The sequence below is a fragment of the Microcaecilia unicolor genome, chromosome 14, assembly GCF_901765095.1.
Source record: "Microcaecilia unicolor chromosome 14, aMicUni1.1, whole genome shotgun sequence".
Lineage (NCBI taxonomy): Eukaryota > Metazoa > Chordata > Amphibia > Gymnophiona > Siphonopidae > Microcaecilia > Microcaecilia unicolor.
This window is the reverse complement of record NC_044044.1, coordinates 17,202,194-17,223,127: the sequence shown is the minus strand read 5'-3', so window position 1 is coordinate 17,223,127 and position 20,934 is coordinate 17,202,194. Positions and strand designations below refer to the sequence as shown.

At 45.8% G+C, this 20,934-nt stretch overlaps 1 protein-coding gene across 4 annotated transcripts in view; it reads right to left on the bottom strand.

The window, feature by feature from the left end:
* ACADVL (acyl-CoA dehydrogenase very long chain) overlaps positions 1 to 20,934 on the bottom strand; it is an 80,537-nt gene that overhangs the window by 38,198 nt on the left and 21,405 nt on the right. For 2 of the 4 annotated variants that reach the window (XM_030187361.1, XM_030187360.1), the window contains exons 2-17: positions 17,390 to 17,465; positions 11,256 to 11,328; positions 10,653 to 10,717; positions 10,366 to 10,500; positions 10,053 to 10,197; positions 9,841 to 9,970; positions 9,226 to 9,351; positions 3,489 to 3,687; positions 3,231 to 3,335; positions 2,883 to 2,969; positions 2,654 to 2,716; positions 2,415 to 2,516; positions 2,200 to 2,297; positions 810 to 882; positions 503 to 575; positions 278 to 350 (exon numbers count right to left, since the gene is read on the bottom strand). The exons of 1 other annotated variant lie outside the window; for it this stretch is intronic. In XM_030187361.1, coding sequence (XP_030043221.1) covers positions 278 to 350; positions 503 to 575; positions 810 to 882; positions 2,200 to 2,297; positions 2,415 to 2,516; positions 2,654 to 2,716; positions 2,883 to 2,969; positions 3,231 to 3,335; positions 3,489 to 3,687; positions 9,226 to 9,351; positions 9,841 to 9,970; positions 10,053 to 10,197; positions 10,366 to 10,500; positions 10,653 to 10,717; positions 11,256 to 11,328; positions 17,390 to 17,465 — 1,623 coding nt within the window. The remainder of the gene's footprint in view (positions 1 to 277; positions 351 to 502; positions 576 to 809; positions 883 to 2,199; positions 2,298 to 2,414; positions 2,517 to 2,653; positions 2,717 to 2,882; positions 2,970 to 3,230; positions 3,336 to 3,488; positions 3,688 to 9,225; positions 9,352 to 9,840; positions 9,971 to 10,052; positions 10,198 to 10,365; positions 10,501 to 10,652; positions 10,718 to 11,255; positions 11,329 to 17,389; positions 17,466 to 20,934) is intronic. One more of the 4 variants, XM_030187362.1, reaches the window with a different exon arrangement.

Sequence of the window (20,934 nt, the reverse complement as noted above, 5' to 3'; positions counted from 1 at the left end):
AAGAGTTTGCATTAGCCTGTTACTTTTCCTTACGTTCAGTTGAGACCTCTAAGAGTCTAACCTCCCATATATTGCATTCTTTTCTGTCTTACATCCTCCAAAAATGGTAACTCTCAGGAGTATAGGTAGGGTCCTTATTTCTGTCCCTGCCCTTCACTTAGGTCCCCACTGCTGGTTCTTACTCCTTTGAAGCAACAAATGAGAACCCTGCCTCCATCCCAGATTGGCATCTCATCTCCACACCAACCCCTCAAAAGGATTCCAGCAAGGAGAGTACCTGGACAGGACAACAATCATGGCATAGAGATCAATAGCACAGTCAGCTACTCGTTTTAGAAGGAACTGCTCATCTGCAGGGCAAAAACATGAGAAGGTCAAAAAGGGCAGAGCCCAGGCGAGAAGAGGTGCAGGGCCCAGCCTATGCAGGAGGAGAGCACAGCATGCACCAGAGGGAAGAGAAGAGATCACAAAGACTAGAGGTCATGCAGCAGTTGAGAATTACCTATGATTTTCTTGCCATGTTTTATCAGCAGCATCTCCACTGCTCCTCCAAACTGTTCTACAGCTTGCACTGTCTGTAGGGAGAAAGCCTTGGTCATCAGAATGAAACAACTGCACTCCTCTCAGCCTTCCGTCCCTTTCCACCCCCATCAAGCTGCTATTGTGCCCACCTTCACCATGAGCCCAAATTATGAATACAGAAGCAAGGTGTGAAGATTGATGTGAGGGAAGATTAGTGAGGCTGTACTGAAATAAGGGCTGCACACCCCTGACTCGCTGTGCTGTCATCACCCGTTAACGATACTCACCAGTTCCCCACTGTTCTCCAGCTCCGGGTGGACAGTCTCCTTCAAGCTGAGGCCAGTACCAAGCCCAGCCTTCCTGCAGAGAGAGGAGAGTGTGAGGGGAGGAGAGTGTGAGGGGTGGACCCTCCTCCCACCCAAACTCTGGTTTTCAGCCCCTATACCCCCTTCCCCTAACAAACGCTCTACTTCCCGTACTCTATTTCTCTAGTCCTACTTTACATGTCTCCTCTTTTCAAAGTGGAGGAGCCGCTTAATGGTTAGAACAGCAGACCGAGACCCAGGGACACCAGGGTTCAAATCCCACTGCAGCTCCTTGGAACCTTAGGCAAGTCACTTAACCCTCCACTGCTTCAGGTACAAAATCAGACCGAGCCCTCCAGGGGGATAGGAAATACCTACTGTCCATGAATTTAACTCACCTTGTGCTACTCCTGAAAATGTCACATGCTAAATCCAATGTTACTCTCCAACTCCTTCTTCCTATGCTGATCCCCCAATTCCAAGCAACCTTCAGGAGCTGCTTCTATCACCTACAACAACTATGCTGTCTCTTTCCATACTTGGAGGAATCAAGTCTTGCCCACACTGGTTCTCGCCATAACATCAAGGCTGGGTTTCTGTAATCCAGTCTACATTTTCTGACTACATAGGGTTTGCCAACAAACTATAATGGAGAAGATACCTGGTCATCTAAAAGAATGTTCTTTATTAAAATAAACACTTGTAGGTCTATAATCTTACAGATATTAGGGTTCAGTCCCAATGTTTGAGTGACTAGAAAACTGAACCCTAATATCTGTATGATTTTAATAAAAAAACGTTCTTTTAATGACCAGGTTTCCTCTCCATTATAGTTTGTTGGTCATCTCCACTGTGGTTCTCCTACTGTATAACTTGTGGAGTTTCGGTTCTTCCCCGTTTTTTTGTGTTACAAAGGGTTTGCCCCAGCTCCAATCCTATATAATAATTCTCACCTCCAACGTTCTGTGCCTGGGACCGTGGATCCCTGGAGGTGGTCTGCTAGGCAGACACGCACTGACGTCATGACAGCTGATTCCAAGGCAAGGGGAGGAGTATTCCCTACTCCTCCCCCTGCCTCGGAATCACCTGTCATCCCCTGCGCTATGGCCCCCTCGACCCCCCCTTCCACAAACCTGTCGACCGCCCCCCCCCCCCTCCGCCGCTGTTGTGGACTACCTGTGCTGACGGGGGACCCAAACCCCCGACAGCCGAAGTGCTGTTGTGCCCTTCGCGTTGCTTCCTCAATCATCTTCTCTGCAAGTTTCTCTGCGTGTGTCTGATGTGTCCCTCTAACATCTCTTTTCTTCACATTCCTCTCCTGTCTTGTCCCACACCCCCACGCCACAGGTGCAGCATCCCAAGCACCCCATACCTTTTCACTTTCTTGCTGGCGTCACGCAACAGGAGCCCGGTGTTCCCCAGTGGGTTCCTGAAAGCACTCTGCAGCTGTTTGAGCTGGGTCCCAGCACTCTGCACAGGGAGATGGATGGGAGACTCAGAAAGGATTGGGAGAGGCGAGGACAAAAGATGAAGGAAGAAAAGAGAGAGGGAGACCAAATCAGCCCAGGCCCCCGTCTCTGCACTCACCTGGAACCCATTCAGGGCCACAAACAAGCGCAGAATGTCATTGGTCCCTTCAAAAATGCGGAATACTCGCAGGTCCCGCATCACGCGCTCTAGGCCAACTTCCTGGAGACAGGAAAGAGAAGTGTCAGGAGTGGGTGAGCCTGAATTACAGGCACTGGTGGAGTTCAGGACTCCGATGAATTTAATTGTTGAATCTCTTGCTAACACACATCCTGCCTTCTGACCCTAGGATCCCTCACCTTCATGTAGCCCATACCACCCAGGACCTGGATGCACTCGTCTGTCACTGACCAGGCAGCCTCCTGCAAGGAGAAAATTTAAGATAAAAAGATTCACAGACCTTCACTTGACAAAGCATCACATCTGTGGCCGGGAGAGGCTGGGATTTGCATCCAGAGCCAGTGCTCCTGCACAATTTCCTACAGCACCTCCTCCCGGAGAACTGTGAATTAACCATTAGATACTTACAGAGCCAAAGATCTTGCTGATGGCCGCTTCAATCTGAAAATCCTTTACACCCATATCCATATTGGCACTGACCATATATGCCATGGACTGCATGGCAGGGGGCATCAAAGGAAATAAAAAAAGAGGGGAAAATTATTACAGATAAGACCTCTGGAGGTCAAGGACAGAGCAACATTCTCCTCTTGTTCCTTCCGTCCTGTACCTCCCTCTCCCCCACCTTCTTGGTTTCCTCCAACCTCCTCCTCAGTGTTAGACAATGGTTCCTGTATACTTCCTACAATTCCTTTGATTCCATGTCTATCAACAAAAACAGGGAGAATCTTCCACCCTGAACCCCTCTCTCCTCACCTCTGTCACATATTGCAGCACAGCCATACGAGCAAGCTTCTCCTGTATCGCCCCAAATGTGTGAATCTTGCTTCCAAACTGGGTGCGGTTGGCAGCATGCTCCACCTAAAATAAAACATTATATATAAAAATGTACATACAAGGTGGGAACATAAACGGAAGAGATAGGACAAGGCGTTTGAGACATGCATGGGGGAAGGTGTATTGAGAAGGTGTAGCCAGAAACAGCCTGGGGGGGAAAAATGGGAAAAGCCTCACTGCTTTGGTGATGGCAGCCTTCATGGTACCGGAGAGGGCGGCGGCCATGGCGAAGCGTCCATTGTTAAGGATATTCATGGCCACTTTAAAGCCGGCTCCCTCCTTGTCAAGCACGTTCTCTGCTGGCACTCGCACGTTATCAAAGCAAATTTCGGCTACGTTCGTTGCCTTGATGCCCATCTTCTTCTCTGGGGGCCCACTGAAAAGAGGGGACCAAAGTAACATGGTGAAAAACACCCTCAAAAACAATGCCCAGCAAGCCCTGCACTGTGCTGATCTGGTCTGAACTACAATTCCCAGCTTACAGTTCTAAGTGGCCCCTGACACATCCTCAGAATACAGATCATTCCTTTGGTAAGAGCCATATCAAACATTATAACCTTTAAAAAGGCTGACCTTCCTCCATGCTCACCGTGTTCCTGGCCTACCGGCCCGTCACCTCTGTGCCCTTAATTTGATCATGGAGCGGATCCTTAGGGGAAAGAATCTCAGCACGGCTTTTGAAGCTCCCATAGCACAAACATTGCTTAATACCTTAGCCATGTACGCAAAAAGATTGTTAGTTTACAGAAGATTTACAGTTTGATTTAATGGCTGTTATTTGATACAGTGGTTCACAATCTTCTGTTGACTACGCTGAGAGAAATGGGTGTCTCTGGGTCTGTTTTTATTTAGTTTGAAAAATTTCTGGATAATAAAAAGTACAGGATCAAGAAGAAAAACATGTCTTCAACCTGGAACCCATGTGGAACACTACTAACGGATCTCTCCAACTCTTATCTCTCTATATAAAACGCACCTCCAACGTTCTAATGAAGCCTCAAGTCTCCAAACGTTCTAAATTTGTAGTTGTGTAGATCGCTGTTCCTCCATGAGTGTCTGCCCCGCCCTCGCGTCACAACGTGATGACGTCGAGGGCGGAGCACTGACACAACAAATCGCATCGCCCCCCAGTTGCTACGCGACGAAACGTGGCATCGCAAACCTATGCGAACGACCTGCAAGAAAGGTGGACTACCATCGCCCCACCCTCGCGTCACAATGCGATGATGTCGAAGGCGGAGCACTGACACTCAACGATTCGCATCGCTCATCAAAAACATGCTTCCTGGCTACTGTAAAAGCAAGAAGGGCTCCTTCTCCCACCCCGCCTGAGTCTTTTTCTTCTCACCCTCATGGACAGACCAGTGTGAGCTTTTGCAAAAAGCAGCAGACCAGAAACAAAGGCAGGCAGGCAGGCAGCCTGAACCGGAGGGTTGTAGGGAGGGAGCGAGCCAGCCTGAACATGGGAGGGAGGGAGGGAGCCAGCCAGAATGTGGGAGTGGAAGGGAGGGAGGGAGGGGGGCCACAACCCTGAAGCTGGGAGGGGGAGCCTCTGCCGCACACTCTCATTCTTTCTCACACACACACTCTCACACACAGACAGCCTCACTCTATGTCACACACACACATTCACTCTGTCTCTCTCTCACACAGTCACTCTCACACACACTCTCTCAAACATACACACTCCAAGGAAAACCTTGCTAGCTCCCATTTCATTTGTCTCAGAAATGGGCCTTTTTTACTAGTTTTTTTAAATATTTATATATCGTATATTCTTTCCTATACTAGGCCTGTTATATGGCTCTGCTGGTAATCACTATTCCTTGCTTTGCTGTCGTCAGCATATTTTTAGTTTCTTCCTGCAGCTGCATGTAAGCTACAGTACTTTCTCAGTAAATGAAAAGTACATGTTACATGTCAAGGTGACACTTGGAAGGAACTGAGGGTATGCGGCCCATGTATGGCAGATACACATGGATATAACCTTGGTGGTGGTGAGAGACCGAGGACCTAGCTGACCCCAAGATGTTCCAACGGAAATATGTGTTCAGAGAAGGACACCAGGTGTTTCATACTACTTACTTGTTTATTACATGGTTTTGCACGCTGGGAGCACACGTTACTGATAAGGAATTAGCCAATTGCCACAAAGTGTGCATGTGAACACAAGAGGAGAGGATGATAGAATGGAGGAAATTGCCATTTTTGTATACATATAAAAAAAATAACAGAATATTACAGGAAAATCCATATATGATCACGTTAGTTTAGGAGAAATCACGATTTAGGAGAAACAGAACTTACAATAGTATATATGTGATGGCTAGGAAAGTTTTGCTGAGCAGCAGTTTTGTTATTCAGTCTGTGCATCTGGCTACTGGGTGGCAACCTGCTCCAGAGAGAACAATTATTTTGTATTGGCTTAATGAGATACCAATAAAGATTTTTACTGGTTGCACCTATATCTAAGTCTGATTGTCTCTTTTATTCCAGCCTCTAGGGATGAAGTGTCCTCTCCTCCTAGGAAGCAAGCGACCAAGGGGACTTTACACTATGTCTGTTGTTTATATGGGACATGCAGGTCATGAACCATAAAATAACTTTACAACAGTAACTGAGAATTATGAGCACACCTATGCTTCTGTGAACAGGCTATGAACAGGTTAAGAATCACTGAGAAGCTAAATCATAAGAAATTATACAGAATGCGAGTCTCATGTCAGCTTGCACTTTCTGTTGAGACAGGCAGATATGGAGTCATAACAAAGATATGTGTGGCAAGAGAATACTGTAATGTAAGGGGAAATTTGCTGCTGACCATGGAAGCAGATAATGAAGGAGACATAACTTTTGTTGCTGGGAAGATGGTTTTTGCAAAGTAGGATAACCTTACTGACCGCAGGGAGTCTTGGCCGCCATTTTTTAAATATGGCGCTGCTGTGCATGGAGAATTAGCGGGGGCACAACGGGCAGGAAAGAACATGTTCCCCCCTAGCAGAGGCCACTAGATAATCAGCGGCACTTTTTAAGCTAGGCCTGGGGAGGGCAGCAGTGTGTGGTGGGCATCCGGACAGATTCTGAGCCCTTAGGCACTGCCTGGTTGCCCAAACGGTCAGTCCGTCCCTGGTGTTTGCAACAGGAACCTTCGATGCTGCCATGAGAAACACACAGGAAGCAGGGATGGAAAAACTACAAACATGATATACACTGTTTTATGGTTCTACACAGATGGATTGTGTGCCCCTAAGTTAAGAGGCCCAAATGAAGGGGGAGGGGGGAGGAAGGATGGACTCAAAGTAGCATAACACTAGTTAAAAGCAACGGTATTGCAAGGGAATATTAACCCCTTCCTATTGAGTTCAGATAATGACTGACTTTCTGCTAGGGGTATTCCAAATACCCTTCTCAAGGATGGCTGAAGAACCGTCCTCTATGAGATGTCACTCTGGTGGGTCTCATGGAGAGAGACAGAGCGAGTTATTTTTTTTTTCTTTCGTTTTGTTCTTCAACATTCCTCAATCTCACATCTTGGCAGTCTTTCAACATTTTCCCAGGCTGAAGGCTACATAGTTCCTCTAAAACTAGAAAAGTTCTACTGGCTGCCAATATCTAAACGAACTAAACTTAAAAATCCTGTGTTTTGTTGTTCAAAGCATTAAACAAATTAGTCCCCCAAATAAAAGTCTGACCTGCTGCTTCTTCTTATGCTACTTTTTATTCATCACATTTCTCACAACAGAGTTTTACTCCAAGTCCCTCAGGTTATCAAACTCAAGAGAGCCTGGAGCGCTGCCTTTTCATGAAGGGAGACAAAATTGTGGAAGGAACCTTGTTCCAACAGATATTTGGTTGGAGGATTCCTACTTGAGAGTTTTATTCTATTGGATTTAGCTCACACCTTTCCAGTCGCCACTTTTCCTGTTCCCGTCCTGTCACTTTTTTTCTACCTTTGAAGTCCGAGCATTTTATTTTCCCCATTTGATTTGATCCACGTGTCTCTTGTGCTTTTCTGTTTTTCCTGTCTTTCCAGTATGACATTCTTTCTCCTGTCCACCATCAATCGTCTCTCTCCGTGTTCTTATTTGTCCTGTCCAGCATCTCTCCTGCGTCCCTGTTCCTATCATAAGTACATAAGTACTGCCACGCCGGGAAGACCAAAAGGTCCATCAAGCCCACACTCTGTCTCCGACAGCGGCCAATCCAGGCCCCAAGAACCTGGCAAAAACCCAAAATTTAATAACGATCAATGGACCTTTCCTCCCCACAAGTTTAGCACTTGCCCTCTTAGTGTCCCTATCCTCTCCCTTATATTCAGTTGTCCCCTCTGTGTCCCTATCTCTATGGTAGTGTAACCTGGACTTTCTCTCCCCCCTCTTCCCAGCGGGTCCAGCACATCTATATCTCCGTCTGTCTCTACTACTACTATTTAGCATTTTTATAGCGCTACAAGGCGTACGCAGCGCTGCACAAACATAGAAGAAAGACAGCCCCCGCTCAAAGAGCTTACAATCTAATAGACAAAAAATAAAGTAAGCAAATCAAATCAATTAATGTGTACAGGAAGAAGGAGAGGAGGGTAGGTGGAGGCGAGTGGTTACGAATCTTGCATGGAATCTTGTCACTCTTTACGATTCCAGAATCTTGCTGTTTTTGGGGGTTCTACATGGAATGTTGCTACTCTTTGAGATTCTGCATGGAATCTTGTCACTCTTTAGGATTCCAGAATCTTGCTATTCTTTGGGGTTCTACATGGAATGTTGATACTCCTTGAGATTACTACTACTACTACGCATTTTTATAGCGCTACAAGGCGTACGCAGCGCTGCACAAACATAGAAGAAAGACAGTCCCTGCTCAAAGAGCTTACAATCTAATAGACAAAAAAATAAAGTAAGCAAATCAAATCAATTAATGTGTACAGGAAGAAGGAGAGGAAGGTAGGTGGAGGCGAGTGGTTACGAGTCAAAAGCAATGTGGGCTTTCAGTCTAGATTTAAAGGTGGCCAAGGATGGGGCAAGACGTAGGGGCTCAGGAAGTTTATTCCAGGCGTAGGGTGCAGCGAGACAGAAGGCGCAAAGTCTGGAGTTGGCAGTAGTGGAGAAGGGAACAGATAAGAAGGATTTATCCATGGAGCGGAGTGCACGGGAAGGGGTGTAGGGAAGGACCCAGGGCCCAGCATATCTCCATCTCCTCCTCTCTATCTCCCTAATAAAGGATCCAGCACATCATTTTCTAAGATCCAACACCTCTCCCTCTGCCCCCATCCAAATCAGCACATCTCCAGTTCCCTTTCCCTCCCCCCCCCCCCCCCCCCCCGCCATGGACCTGGCATTTCTCCCACACGGTTCCTCCAAACCTGCATGATCAGTGGCTGAGTGGCAGTAATTAAAGCCCTCTGCCTCTGGTTGGGCTCAGGCCCATTCCTGTTCCTCTCCAATGTCACGCCCTAGCGGAAACAGGAAATTGCATCAGGAGAGACAGGATGGGCCTGAGACTGGCCGGAGACAGAGTGCTTTAATTGCTGCCGCTGATGGAATGAGGAGGGAGAGAGAGGTCAATAATTTTAAAAACTGGCTTTTGGGGTCTGCCAGCAGTTGGCCTGGCCACTTGAAAACCAGCCAGCTGGCAACCCTAGAACTACAATTCCCAAGAAGGCCTCTCTGTGGAGTTACTTTCTGCCCCAGCAGCCTCGCCACTTCCTGTTTTGCTCCTTGCCACACAGTCTATGGTCCTGTAGTATCACTTCTCACAGTGCATTCTGGGAATCCTAGTTTTTCAACTCCTAAGCTGTCTGGAGGCCTCAAGTTCCATTTTATCCTACTACACAAAGCTCTGTCTCTTCTCATGCAGTGCCCGAGAGAGAACGCGGGGGGGGGGGGGGGGGGGGGGGGGGGGATGGAGGCTTACTCACTTTGTCACACCCCCAAATGCCTTCTCCACGATAAAGGCCGTAATCTTGTCCTTCACCTCTCCCGTGCTCTCCTCCTTCACAACTGTCCTGGCGAAGACAGTGAGGATTTCAGCCAGACTGCCATTGCTACGCAGGAGGGAGAGAGAAAGAAAAGAGGTGAGAGCAGGTATTCCCGAATTCAATGCCTCCCTATGTTCCTGCCATGAGGAACATACAGGTGGTAAACCTGGCACAGAGCACGACAGACAGCCTATTAGGTCAGCCCACTCTAAGATGCTGGTGTCCTGCACAAATGGTTTGGGAAATCTACACAAATGGAATGATGCCAGAGTCCTCTGCCACAGTCCTACCAAGTGGAGTGGAGCTTCAATATCACATTTTCAATCACAAGGAGCAAGATGTATAGGAATCCCAGGGACCCACCTGCACCTCACAATAGAAACTATAACACTGATTTCCCCCCCCCCTTCCCCTCGGGTCGAACAGGGTGGGCAACTTGCACGCACTTACAAAGAAGATTGGGCACTGGTCTGTGCATTATGATAAGGGGCAGAGATGTCTCACTTGTGGGTATCTCTTGCCTCTCCCCATCCCCTACCCTCTACCATTACTCACCTGATCCAGATTTTGCTCCCATTTATGGTGTAAAATTTCCCACACGGACTCTTCACTGCAGTGGTCTTGATGGAAGCTACATCGGAGCCACAGGCGGGCTCCGTCAGGCAGAAGGCTGCAATATTTTCTCCTGCATTGAAAAGGAGGTATGAGGAGCAGAAGGAATAATCAGAGGCATCTCTTCCCACTTTCTTGCCGGGACAGTTACTAACCTGATGCCAACTTAGGCAAGTACTTCTCCTTCTGGGCCTCGTTGCCAAACAGCAGAATGCCTTTGAAGCCAATGGACTGGTGAGCGCCAAACATGACAGTTACTCCAAGGTCATGCATGCCTACGACCTCCGCCATCCGGGCATACTGCAGGGAAGGGGGAGGAGAAGTCAGAGCCTGTCTATAGCACTCAGTGGAGCGACCGGCGATCTCCAAAATCGAAATCCACAAGTAGATGCAAGTCATTTTTTTTAAAGCAAAAATACTAACTAGAGGGATACTGAGGCAGAGTAAAGGAAGGTGGTCTATGGTTACCTGTGTGTTCGTAAGGCCTAGTCCACCCAGCTCACTAGGGACCTGTGACCCAAAAACTCCCAGCTGCTTCAGTCCCTCCATTGTGCTGTCCTCCACCTTCCCCAGGGCATCATTTTTGGATGGGTTGTTCACTTCCTAGTGGGTGGAAAGGGAGAGGTTTCAGAAATTAGCAGCTCTTAGGGATCTCCTCAGTACAAAATGATTTCTATGTGGCAGAAGTTGATGCTTTACTAACGCATTAACAAGTTTCTCTCCTCCATCCTCTCCTGCAGGGAGACTGCCCTTACCTCAAAGAACTTGGAGAAAGGCCCCACAAGCTCCTTTAGGAGCTGAGTTTGCTCTTCATTTAGAACTGGAAAGGAAACCAGAGGGACAAGCAAATGGGTTTGTGAATAAGTCTATGTATTTAAACAAGTTTCTTTGGAGACACATCCATTAACAATTATTAGCCAGGTGGACTTGGGAAAGCCCTTGCTTATCCCCCAGGAGCAGGCAGTAAGGAATGCATCTACTTTTGGGATCTGCTGGGAATTTCTTAGTGACCTGGATTGGTCGCTGTCACAGAGGATGTAGGGTTCAGTGGACCTCTGATTTGACCCAGTGTGGCACATCTAACCCCACAGACATAGGAGTTCAGACCTTGAGGGCAAAAAAACTGGCTAGAATTTCAGGATATTCCTAATGAATATGCATGAGGAAGATCTGCATATAATGGAGGTAGTTATCATGCATATTCATTAGAGAGAGGTTACAAAACCGGTCCATTTGTGACACTTGATGCTTGAACTCTTGCGTGCCTGTCGTATTCTCTTGTATTTAGTGTGCCATGTAGTGAGTGGAAGGCAGGGGACACACTTCGATGCAAGATCTCCTAGCGTGCTTCTGGTTACCTGAGGGAAATGGGAAGACCTGGTCTGTGACTATCTCTCCTCTGAACATATTCCCAGCGAATGACTTGTTTTCCTGAAAATGGAGAGAAAGCTATCAGCACATGGAGAAAAGACCCATCACAAAGTTACTGAAAGGCAGATGGAAGTACTGGGTGGGGTGTGATTCTCTGATACGCACTGTGGCAAGGGTCATCTCAGCACCACTATGGGATGCAGACTCTGAGGCATATTTTCAAAGCACTTAGCCTTCCAAAGTTCCATAGAAACCTATGGAACTTGGGAAGGCTAAGTGCTTTGAAAATATGCCTCTCTGTGCCCACCCTGGCCTTGTTGATGACAGCCTATAAAGAGTAAAGGGGGTGGGGTAATTATTGTCAGGTGGCCGCATTCTTCCTGCACTGGCATCTGCTTAAAAATGAAAGAGCCTTGACATGATTATTTGCCGACTGCGTAGCTGGGGGATCTGTGCTCTAATCCTCAAACCTGTGTGACCTTGAGCAAACCAGTTCTAACACATCTCTCTTCCACCGACTCTATGCCTCTGGATGAAGTCACTTTACCTCTTTGTGTCTTAGGTCTAGTCCCTGGCTCTCTCTGACTGCATATGTTGTGACCTAGAGGGGAATCACTTGAATTTCCTGCACCTCAATTTTTTTTTCTTTTAAACTATTTTTACGCAGAGATAGTTTAGTACATTTTAAATATTACCACACAAAACGGAAGTTTCGTAAACCTGCTGTAGAGAGGCGTGGTAGCCGTGTTAGTCCACTCACACGTGTTAGTCTACTCTTAAAAGGTTATCAATAGAAATCAAACAAAATAAAACATGGAAAAGAAAATAAGATGATACCTTTTTTATTGGCCATAACTTAATACATTTGCTTATTTCTGATCTGACGAAGAAGGGCAACCTTCGAAAGCTAATCAAGAAATGTATTAAGTTATGGCCAATAAAAAAGGTATCATCTTATTTTCTTTTCCATGTTTTATTTGGTTTGATTTCTATAGATTCTACATGGAATGTTGCTATTCCACTAGCAACATTCCATGTAGAAGTCGGCCCTTGCAGATCACCAATGTGGCCGCGCAGGCTTCTGCTTCTGTGAGTCTGACGTCCTGCACGTACGTGCAGGACGTCAGACTCACAGAAACAGAAGCCTGTGCAGCCTTCTACATGGAATGTTGCTAGTGGAATAGCAACATTCCATGTAGAATCTCCAATATTTCATGCAGAATCTCCAATAGTAGCAACATTCCATGTAGAATCTCCAATGGTATCTATTTTACTGTCATAGTAATGCTTGAATGTTTTCACTTATATACACTGTCAGCTAGCACATTTGCTTATTTCCGATCTGAGGAAGAAGGGCAACCTTCGAAAGCTAATCAAGAAATGTATTAAGTTATGGCCAATAAAAAAGGTATCATCTTATTTTCTTTTCCATGTTTTATTTTGTTTGATTTCTATTGTAAACCTACTGCAAACCCATTAACAGAGAGCCAAATTCCTCACATAGAACTGAAAAGAAAATTAACAGCTTACTTCAGCTTGCAAGCAGTACAGCACTAACATAAGTATTGCCATACTGGGACAGATCAAAGGTCCATCAAGCCCAGCATCCTGTTTCCAACAGTGGCCAATCCAGGTCACAAGAACCTGGTAAGATCCCAAAACAGTACAATACATTTTATGCAGCTTATCCTAGAAATAAGAAGTGGATTTTCCCCAAGTCCATCTTAATAACGGCTTATGGACTTTTCCTTTAGGAAGTTATCCAAACCTTTTTTTAAAACTCCGCTAACTGCTTTTATCATATTCTCTGGCAATGAATTCCAGAGTTTAAATTACACATTGACTGAAGAAATATTTTCTCCAATTTGTTTTAAATTTACTACTTTGTAGCTTCATTGTGGGCCCCCTAGTCCTAGTATTTGTGGAAAGAGTAAACATGTGATTCACATCCACCCATTCCACTCCACTCCACTCATTATTTTATAGCGAAAAAAGGTGCCGGTACTCAAATCCTAGGCCACCCTTCAGGTGTGGGGTGATCATTGAGGGACTCACCCCACAATAGCCAGGCCCCCTGCAACCAGTCACAGAATCTAAGACAAGGCAGAATTGGTGCGTAGAGCCTGAGCTCTTTCATTAAAACTTGGGGTCCACGGGTCAATTTTAGCGGACAATGGAAAAAGGTGCCAGTACTCAGTACCCCCAAGTACCCCCTCAAAAAAAGCCCTGATCTTATCAGAAGACCAGGAGATAGCAGAATGTTCCTCAGTCAGGTCAGCGGATGCAGGCTGCATATCAGATGCAATCCGACAGCAACTTCCTCGATCCAAGTCTGCAGCCCCTCTTATAGTGACAAGAGACCAACTGCAGCTAGGCGATGATGTGCATACCTCCCCCTTTGTTGTCAATGCACAACCTGTTGTGGTACTAAGGGCCACAATATTATCCCACTGGCACCACACTGAAGAGCCACCCTAACCACAAGGTCAGTGCTTCAGGTAAACAAGACGTGCCACCAAGTCAGAAACAATAAGCTTGGAACCTCCCAAGGCTGCTTCAGAGCAGTGGCGTAGCTACGGGGGGGGGGGGGGGGGGGGGGGGGGGGGGCGGGGGGCATGGGCCTTCCCCAAATTGGCTCCGGGGGCCCCCATTTTGGCTAGTGGGGGGGGGGGTCTCCAACCCCCACCAGCTAAGGCGTCTGTCCAGCGCTGGTCTTACACTGCCTGGCGCCCTGCCCTGTTTTCAGCAGCGTGCACCCTTGTTTTAATAAAAACTGAGCATGTTTGCGCATGCTCAGTTTCATCGAGCATGCACGACACTGAAAAACAGGACAGGGAGCCAGGCAGACTAGCACGGGACAAACGCTGTAGCTGGCAGGGGTTGGGGACCCCTGCCAGCTAGGGTACCTTCCAGTAGCAGTGGCGGGGTGGCAGTGGGGAGGCGGGCCAAAATGTGCCCCCCACCTTGGACTCTGCCCCCCCCCTCCTGGCAAGGTCTGGCTACGCCCCTGCTCAGAGAACCAAAACATTACATCACATTCAGAACGGAACCATTCTGAGCAGAGAGTTGCATTATTCATGGCCACAACATCTTGTTGCACTCTTGCTTCTCCAGCCGTATATGCTGACACAGATAACAAGGGAATTCCCAGCAGTCCTCAGGGATTTAATATTGCAAGGCGCTCAGCAACAGGCTTCAGCAAGAAAAGATGAAACTGGCCAAAGTCTGCAGTTTTAAGGTTCAGGTTTAAAAGCTGGACAGTACCATGTAGTGCTGTACATACTGCTTCCATGTAGCTAAATTCAACGCACGACACCACGGGACAGAAGCGTTCTGTTGAATTCCTTTGTAATTTGTAGATGTGGATTTCCACAGCTGTGGTTCTACATTTGAGATGTTCTCTCTCTGCTTTTCCTTCTCTTTTGGGTCACCAGAAGCCATAAGAAACCAGGCTAATGACGACATAAGATTCTTGGGTTGGGAGTAAGTATTGGTGGTGGTGGTGGGGGGGGGTTATCTATAGATGGGATGATGAACCCTCTTTTACTTTTGGTGTCGTTAATCTTGTATGCCTGTTTTATGTTTGAATGCTGCTTGATTTTGGCTCTTGCCTTATTGCATCGAGCTTTAAATTTGGGTTGGGGGGTGGGTTTAGGATGGGGAATGATAAAGTGTTGTAAAATATTGAACGAAATGTTCTTCATGTTGACGTGTGTTCTTCATGTTGACGTGTACTTAAAAGTGTCTTTGGCCTGTACCACCACCAATGTGGCATTGTACCAATTTTCACTCTTCCAATAATCTTATTAAATTTTGCAGAGATAAGGTTCCCCCTTAAAACCATTCCCTATAATGTTTAACATTTTCCTTGAAATTCTTATCATGTGTTTCTGTTGCTCCTTCGCATGCTGGATTTTAAGTCTTTTTCTCAGTTATTCCTGCGTGTGCTTTTTTTTGTGTGTGTGTGTGTGTGTGTGTGTGGAAACCATACTGATCTGTTGTCTGTAAATTTTAGAGTTTAATGCCTTTGCGTTAACAGGGAAACCATTGGAAGTGAAAAGGCCAAAACCCATGACGCTAAGTGTTGAAATAACAGAGGTTGACATTTAAGGGTAGTTTAAACTGGGGATCAACCAGGCCCAGGCAATGATATTCAGTGGCGTTATGCGGATAATTCTGCTGAATATCATGTCTGACTGTCTCAGCACAATCCAGGTAGTGCCGAGGGCAGAACTGGAAGTTATGTCCCTAATTCTATAAACTTGTGCACACAATTTTATATTTACCCCCTAATTCTATAAAAGTCGCTAAAAGATACAGGTGCAATTTAATTGACTAACGAGATAATTAGCACCAATTGGCTTTTTAACAAGCAATTATTGGCACTAATTAGATTTTGATATTTACATACATAAATGTAGGTACGGGATCTGCGCCTAAATTTTACGCACTAGTTCGAAAAGTGTGTGCAGAAATGGGAGGGTCATGGGTGGAACGGGGGCATTACCAACATTTACGCATGCTGTTAAAGAATGAGGGGAGGGGCACGCCTATTGTAGGTGCAAGTAGCCGCGCCTAAAGTTAAGCGCAATTCAAGGACTTAAGCCCCTTCATGCAACCGTCAGCAGAATGAACGGATTAATTGGAGACCGGTGGTTCTGAAGCAGCGGAGGCGAAACGGGTCCTGTTGACCACGGTCTGTAGAACAGCTGAAGAAGGCCAGCCTGCCTCTTTAGTTAAGTAACTGTTAAATCACGTTAAGGCAATGCTTTTTTACCCGTTAAGAAGACAATTTAATTAGATAAGGCGGTTTTTAGCCTGTGATGAAGAAGCCCTAGCCCTCTGCCTGTTAGAGTACGGAAGAGGAGCTTCTTGTGGCGTTTTCCTCCTTTAGAATGGACTACTAGTGCTTACTTGGACTGCGTTTCTATATTAATATGCATGTATTCATTTGTATCCCACATTTTCCCACCTATTTGTAGGCTCAATGTGGCTTACATAGTACCGGAGAGGCCTTTGCAGACTCCGGTGAGAACAAATAGAAAGTGATGTTATAGCAAGATAAAGTTCATTTGGCATGACCACATTGGGGAAACGTACATCGGAAGAGTTGAGTTTTGTCCATTACGTACTTTAGTTTTGTTGTGTTGCAGGGGCCAGGCATTTACGTTGGATCGGTGGGGTATGCCTTTTTGAACAGGTTAGTTTTTAGTGATTTCCAGAAGTTTAGGTGGTCGTACGTCGTTTTCAAGGCTATTGGTAGTGCGTTCCACAGTTGTGTGCCTATGTAGGAAAAGCTGGATGCGTAAGTTGACTTGTATTTAAGTCCTTTGCAGCTTGGGTAGTGGAGATTTAGATATGATCGTGTTGATTCTAATGTGTTTCTAGTTGGTAAGTCAATCAAGTCTGTCACGTATCCCGGAGCTTCACCGTAGATAATTTTGTGGACCAGGGTGCAGATTTTGAAGGCAATGCGTTCTTTGATTGGGAGCCAGTGTAGTTTTTCGCAGAGGGATTTTGCACTTTCAAATCGCGTTTTTCTGAATATAAGCCTAGCTGCCGTGTTTTGAGCGGTCTGGAGTTTCTTTAATGTTTGTTCTTTGTATTCTGCATAAATTTAACAGAAGCTGAACAGATTAAGTGACAGTTTCCTCTTCTGTTCCTTGCCATGCTCCTTCCCAGCATCTCTAACTGTCCTTTTCCCACCTTCTCTTTTTCTAGGATCCCAAATCCCCCCTCCCCCCACCTTTAATCCACATAAGCTTTCTTCCTCCCTTATGTCTGTAAGATGCCCCTTGTATTTTCTTTCCTAATTTAAATTTCTTATACACCACCTGCTAGCAAAGCAGTGTACATTCAGGTACAGGAGATATCTTTTTGTTCCTGTAGGACTCACAATCTGAGTTTGCATCTGAGACAATGGAGGGTTAAGTGACTTGCCCAAGATCATAAGATGCAACAGTGGGATTTGAACCAGGTTCCCTTGGTTCTCAGTCAACTGCTCCTCTAGTCTCTTTCCTCTGCCCCTGTATTTTTACTGCTTTTGCCCCAGGCCTCAGTGCTCCCACCCCATTCCCCAGGCCTCCTCCCCACCTTCCCTTAAGGACTTCAAGTCTCTTACCTCTGTATCCTGAGAAGCATAGAAACGGGCCCCTCCATGGACCCTTGGAGATGAAGCCAGCAGAGCACGGCATCCCCTGCAGATGACGAAAGAAGCAACAGGAAAAAAAAAAGTTAAGCATTAATGAATTTGAGTGCTAGGATATGTCAACAGAAAACCAACACAGAGACAATTCAACTTTGTATTATGGATTTACCGCAGAAGGGAATGGTGAGGGACTCTTTTATGCAACTCCCTCCCTAGTCCCATGTGGCACCATTAAACCCAACACCCCTGCCCCCAGAACAGATAATCTTAGTATCAGCATCCAGCTGCAGAAGAGTCTCCTTAGCTGGGAGCCAGTTAACAAACCAGTGGACAAAAATCAAGCTACTGAGCTCAACTATCTTGTTTCCAGCAGCTGAAGCCATGTCATCACCTCCACCCTTTTGCTTAAAGCATCACAGCAAAGAGACGCCTCCAGTGAGGGAGTCTTCAATAACTAGGATAAGATGAGGAGTCCAAGTAAGGAATTTTCACCATCTCAGAGCTGTATAGAACAACCTAGCCCATAGGTTGACTTCCCTTCCAAAGACGTGGAGACAAACTGAACCAAGGTGGATGCCTGCTTCCTGTATAAAGGGTGAGTTCACATCCCCCACCTCTGCTGCAATCTACTGGCTGTATTTGTTTCCCCCATTCTCCTGAGTAAAATACCTGCCAAAAATAAAACTCTAAAGAAAATAATCTTATGAGAAAAGTCTTGTCAAGACTTGAAGGAAGACTCCATGACAGAACTCAACTACAGTACGATTCCACTGATCTCAGGCATCTAACCACAAGATGTTATCACTCCAGGGTTTCAGAGACCCTTTGCCTCATGCTGCATTGATAGCATTTACTGGAAAATGTATCAGGCTACTTTTAAACCCTTTTCAAACCCCTATATAGAAAATCTAAAATTTTGGGGGGAAGGTTTGTGGTAGGGAAAAGCTCCCCAATACTGCACTGGCATGCAGGAAGTTTTGACTGGTGAAGTAAGCCGACGCTTCGTTGACTACACCATAGTCTTAGTTGCTTTATTTGAACATCCTTTTTCATGGCAAAGCCTTTTTTCAAATAGGAATGCAGCCAGGTGGCCAGCCTACTGACTTGGCAAGGAGGGACGAGTTTGCTTGCTTGCTCAGGTCTTCTGCTCCTTTGATTAACCAGAATGGGGCCAGCAGAGGTAATGCTCACAGTACAGAGCCGCATGGGAGCGGGGATCCTCTCCCGGTCCATTGGATTCCCGCGAGGATTCCCTCCAGGTCCTTTTGGTTCCCAAGGGGATGGATGTAGGTCCTGCGGGGGTTTCCGCATAAGTGTAGTGCCAGGCCAACCCACCTATTCTTTCCTTGTGTTTCTAAGCTAGCTTTCAACCAAGACAGGGTATGTTCCAAAAGGCATACCCCACCAACCCAACATAAGAACCAGAAAGCCTGCTACACAACACCACCAAGACTTTAATGGCCTCACCCCTATCTCCCTCTTCACACTTAATGTTTCCCAATGCATTTACCGAATGTGAAAAATACCCTACCACAATCACACCATGTACTTGAGCTCACTATGTATTTGCTCAGACCGGAACCGGCGACCGCCGCTACGGCACTATGTAAGCCACATTGAGCCTGCAAATAGGTGGGGAAATGTGGGATACAAATGCAACAAATAAATAAAAAATAACACTAAAAAAATTAATAGAGATGTTTGATAGCACTGAAATCCCTATAAGCACCGAGAGGAGAAGTTGGGTTACCTTACCATGTCAGGTTATTTTAGTATAGGGGATGGGTGGGAATAGAGGAGATTACGTGTGGGGGATGGGTTAGATTCCAGTGGGGCAAAATTTCTGTCCCCATGCAACTCTCTAGCTCACAGCGCAACAAGAAGGAAAGCTGAAATACCTTCATACCGTATTTAACCCCAGCTTGTGCAGATATTGCCTTCCAGTTGACTGTTCCGACCTCTTTAGTCTCCTTGCTGCTTTCATTTTTTTTGTCAAGTCTGTCTCGTGTTATCAACATAGTTGTTCATCTTGTGGTGAAAACAGCCCTTAGAAATGTTGTTTTCTGTGTTGGGGAAGATGTTTAGGACCAAAATTACCACCCAAACATGCCTTTGTACTCTCTATATCTCTTAAGGTTCTTTGGATATGGTGTTTGGATGCCTGCTCTGTTCATGCCTCTTGTCATTCCGTTATCCAATGTATGGTATTATGTCTAGTCCACTCCATTTCTTTTATTGAGTTGCTATCAAGACCGTGGTTTTCTGGAAGGCTTAGGGGCTTGAGGTGAATGGCAGGGACATATATTGAAAATGGCAACCCTGCTCTTGCAGTATTTTTGATGAGTTTATAAGCAACTTATGCATGCTTTGGATCGGATGTGAGAAATTTTCCACTCAGTGCTAACCCAATGACGGACACTACTGACTCCAATTTCAAGAGGCCAACTCTTAACAATTTATGTTTTGTTATTACCTATTGTACAGGATTAAATATACTCATTCTTCTTTCCTCATGGGAGCTGGATCTACAAAGCATTGCGACTCTTCTGGTCTCTTTTTAACAGAAGTAACTGGATAAATCGCTGTGTCTGAGGAATGAAGTTTGAACTATCATATACACCATTTGTCCAACGTCACATGGACCACTCACCTAGAACGTTTGTGTTCACATTCAAGAAAGCATGGGACAAGCAGAGGATCTTTGAGGAAAAGGAAGGGATTGTAGAGCTTAGCAGTTGGTATGAATGGAAGACCGGTCTTCACCTATTTTACACTGTCTCCATTTCTTTTTGTACTTGTTTAAAAATAATGCACTAAAAAAGGTAAAGGGAACACCCACTGGACGTAGACATCTGGGCATGGCATTTTAGTATCCATGGCATAAGAGAAGCTGTGCCGAGTGAGACCGGTCCAAAAGTCCATCGAGCCCTGTATTACATCTTCAACCGTGGCCAGTTCAGGTCAGAAGCACCCAACAGATCCCAAAATCCACATCCATTTTTTATAGTTCATTCTCAGGGAGGAACAATGGCTTTCCCAAGTCTATATAGCAAGTCTTTTTTTTTTGTTTGTTTTTTTTACTGGAGTTTTCCTCCAGGAACCTGTCAAAAACCTCTTTTGAGCCATGCTATGTTAGCCACCATGATCAAATGTGTTTAAAAAACACTTTATATAATTTGTTTTCAATCTGCTGGTAAATTTCATGGAATGCCCTCTTTTTTCGTATTGTCTGAAAGATTAAAAACCAATCATTCTACCCATCACATGATTTTATCTTATCTCATCTTCTCTCAAAGATGTAGGCTGTGTTTCCTGCCAGGTGTGCCAGTCAGTTGTACACTACTGAACTTTCTGCTTCTCACCCCGCCAACATGTCTCTCTCCTGCTGCTGTCACATCTGCCTGTCTTTGACTACCACCTGTTCTCTTTCCCCAAGGTTGGCTCTTACATTCTGCCATGCAACCAACGGGGACTGCAGCCAACCTCAAAACAAACTAGATTCACAGCAAGACAGGAAG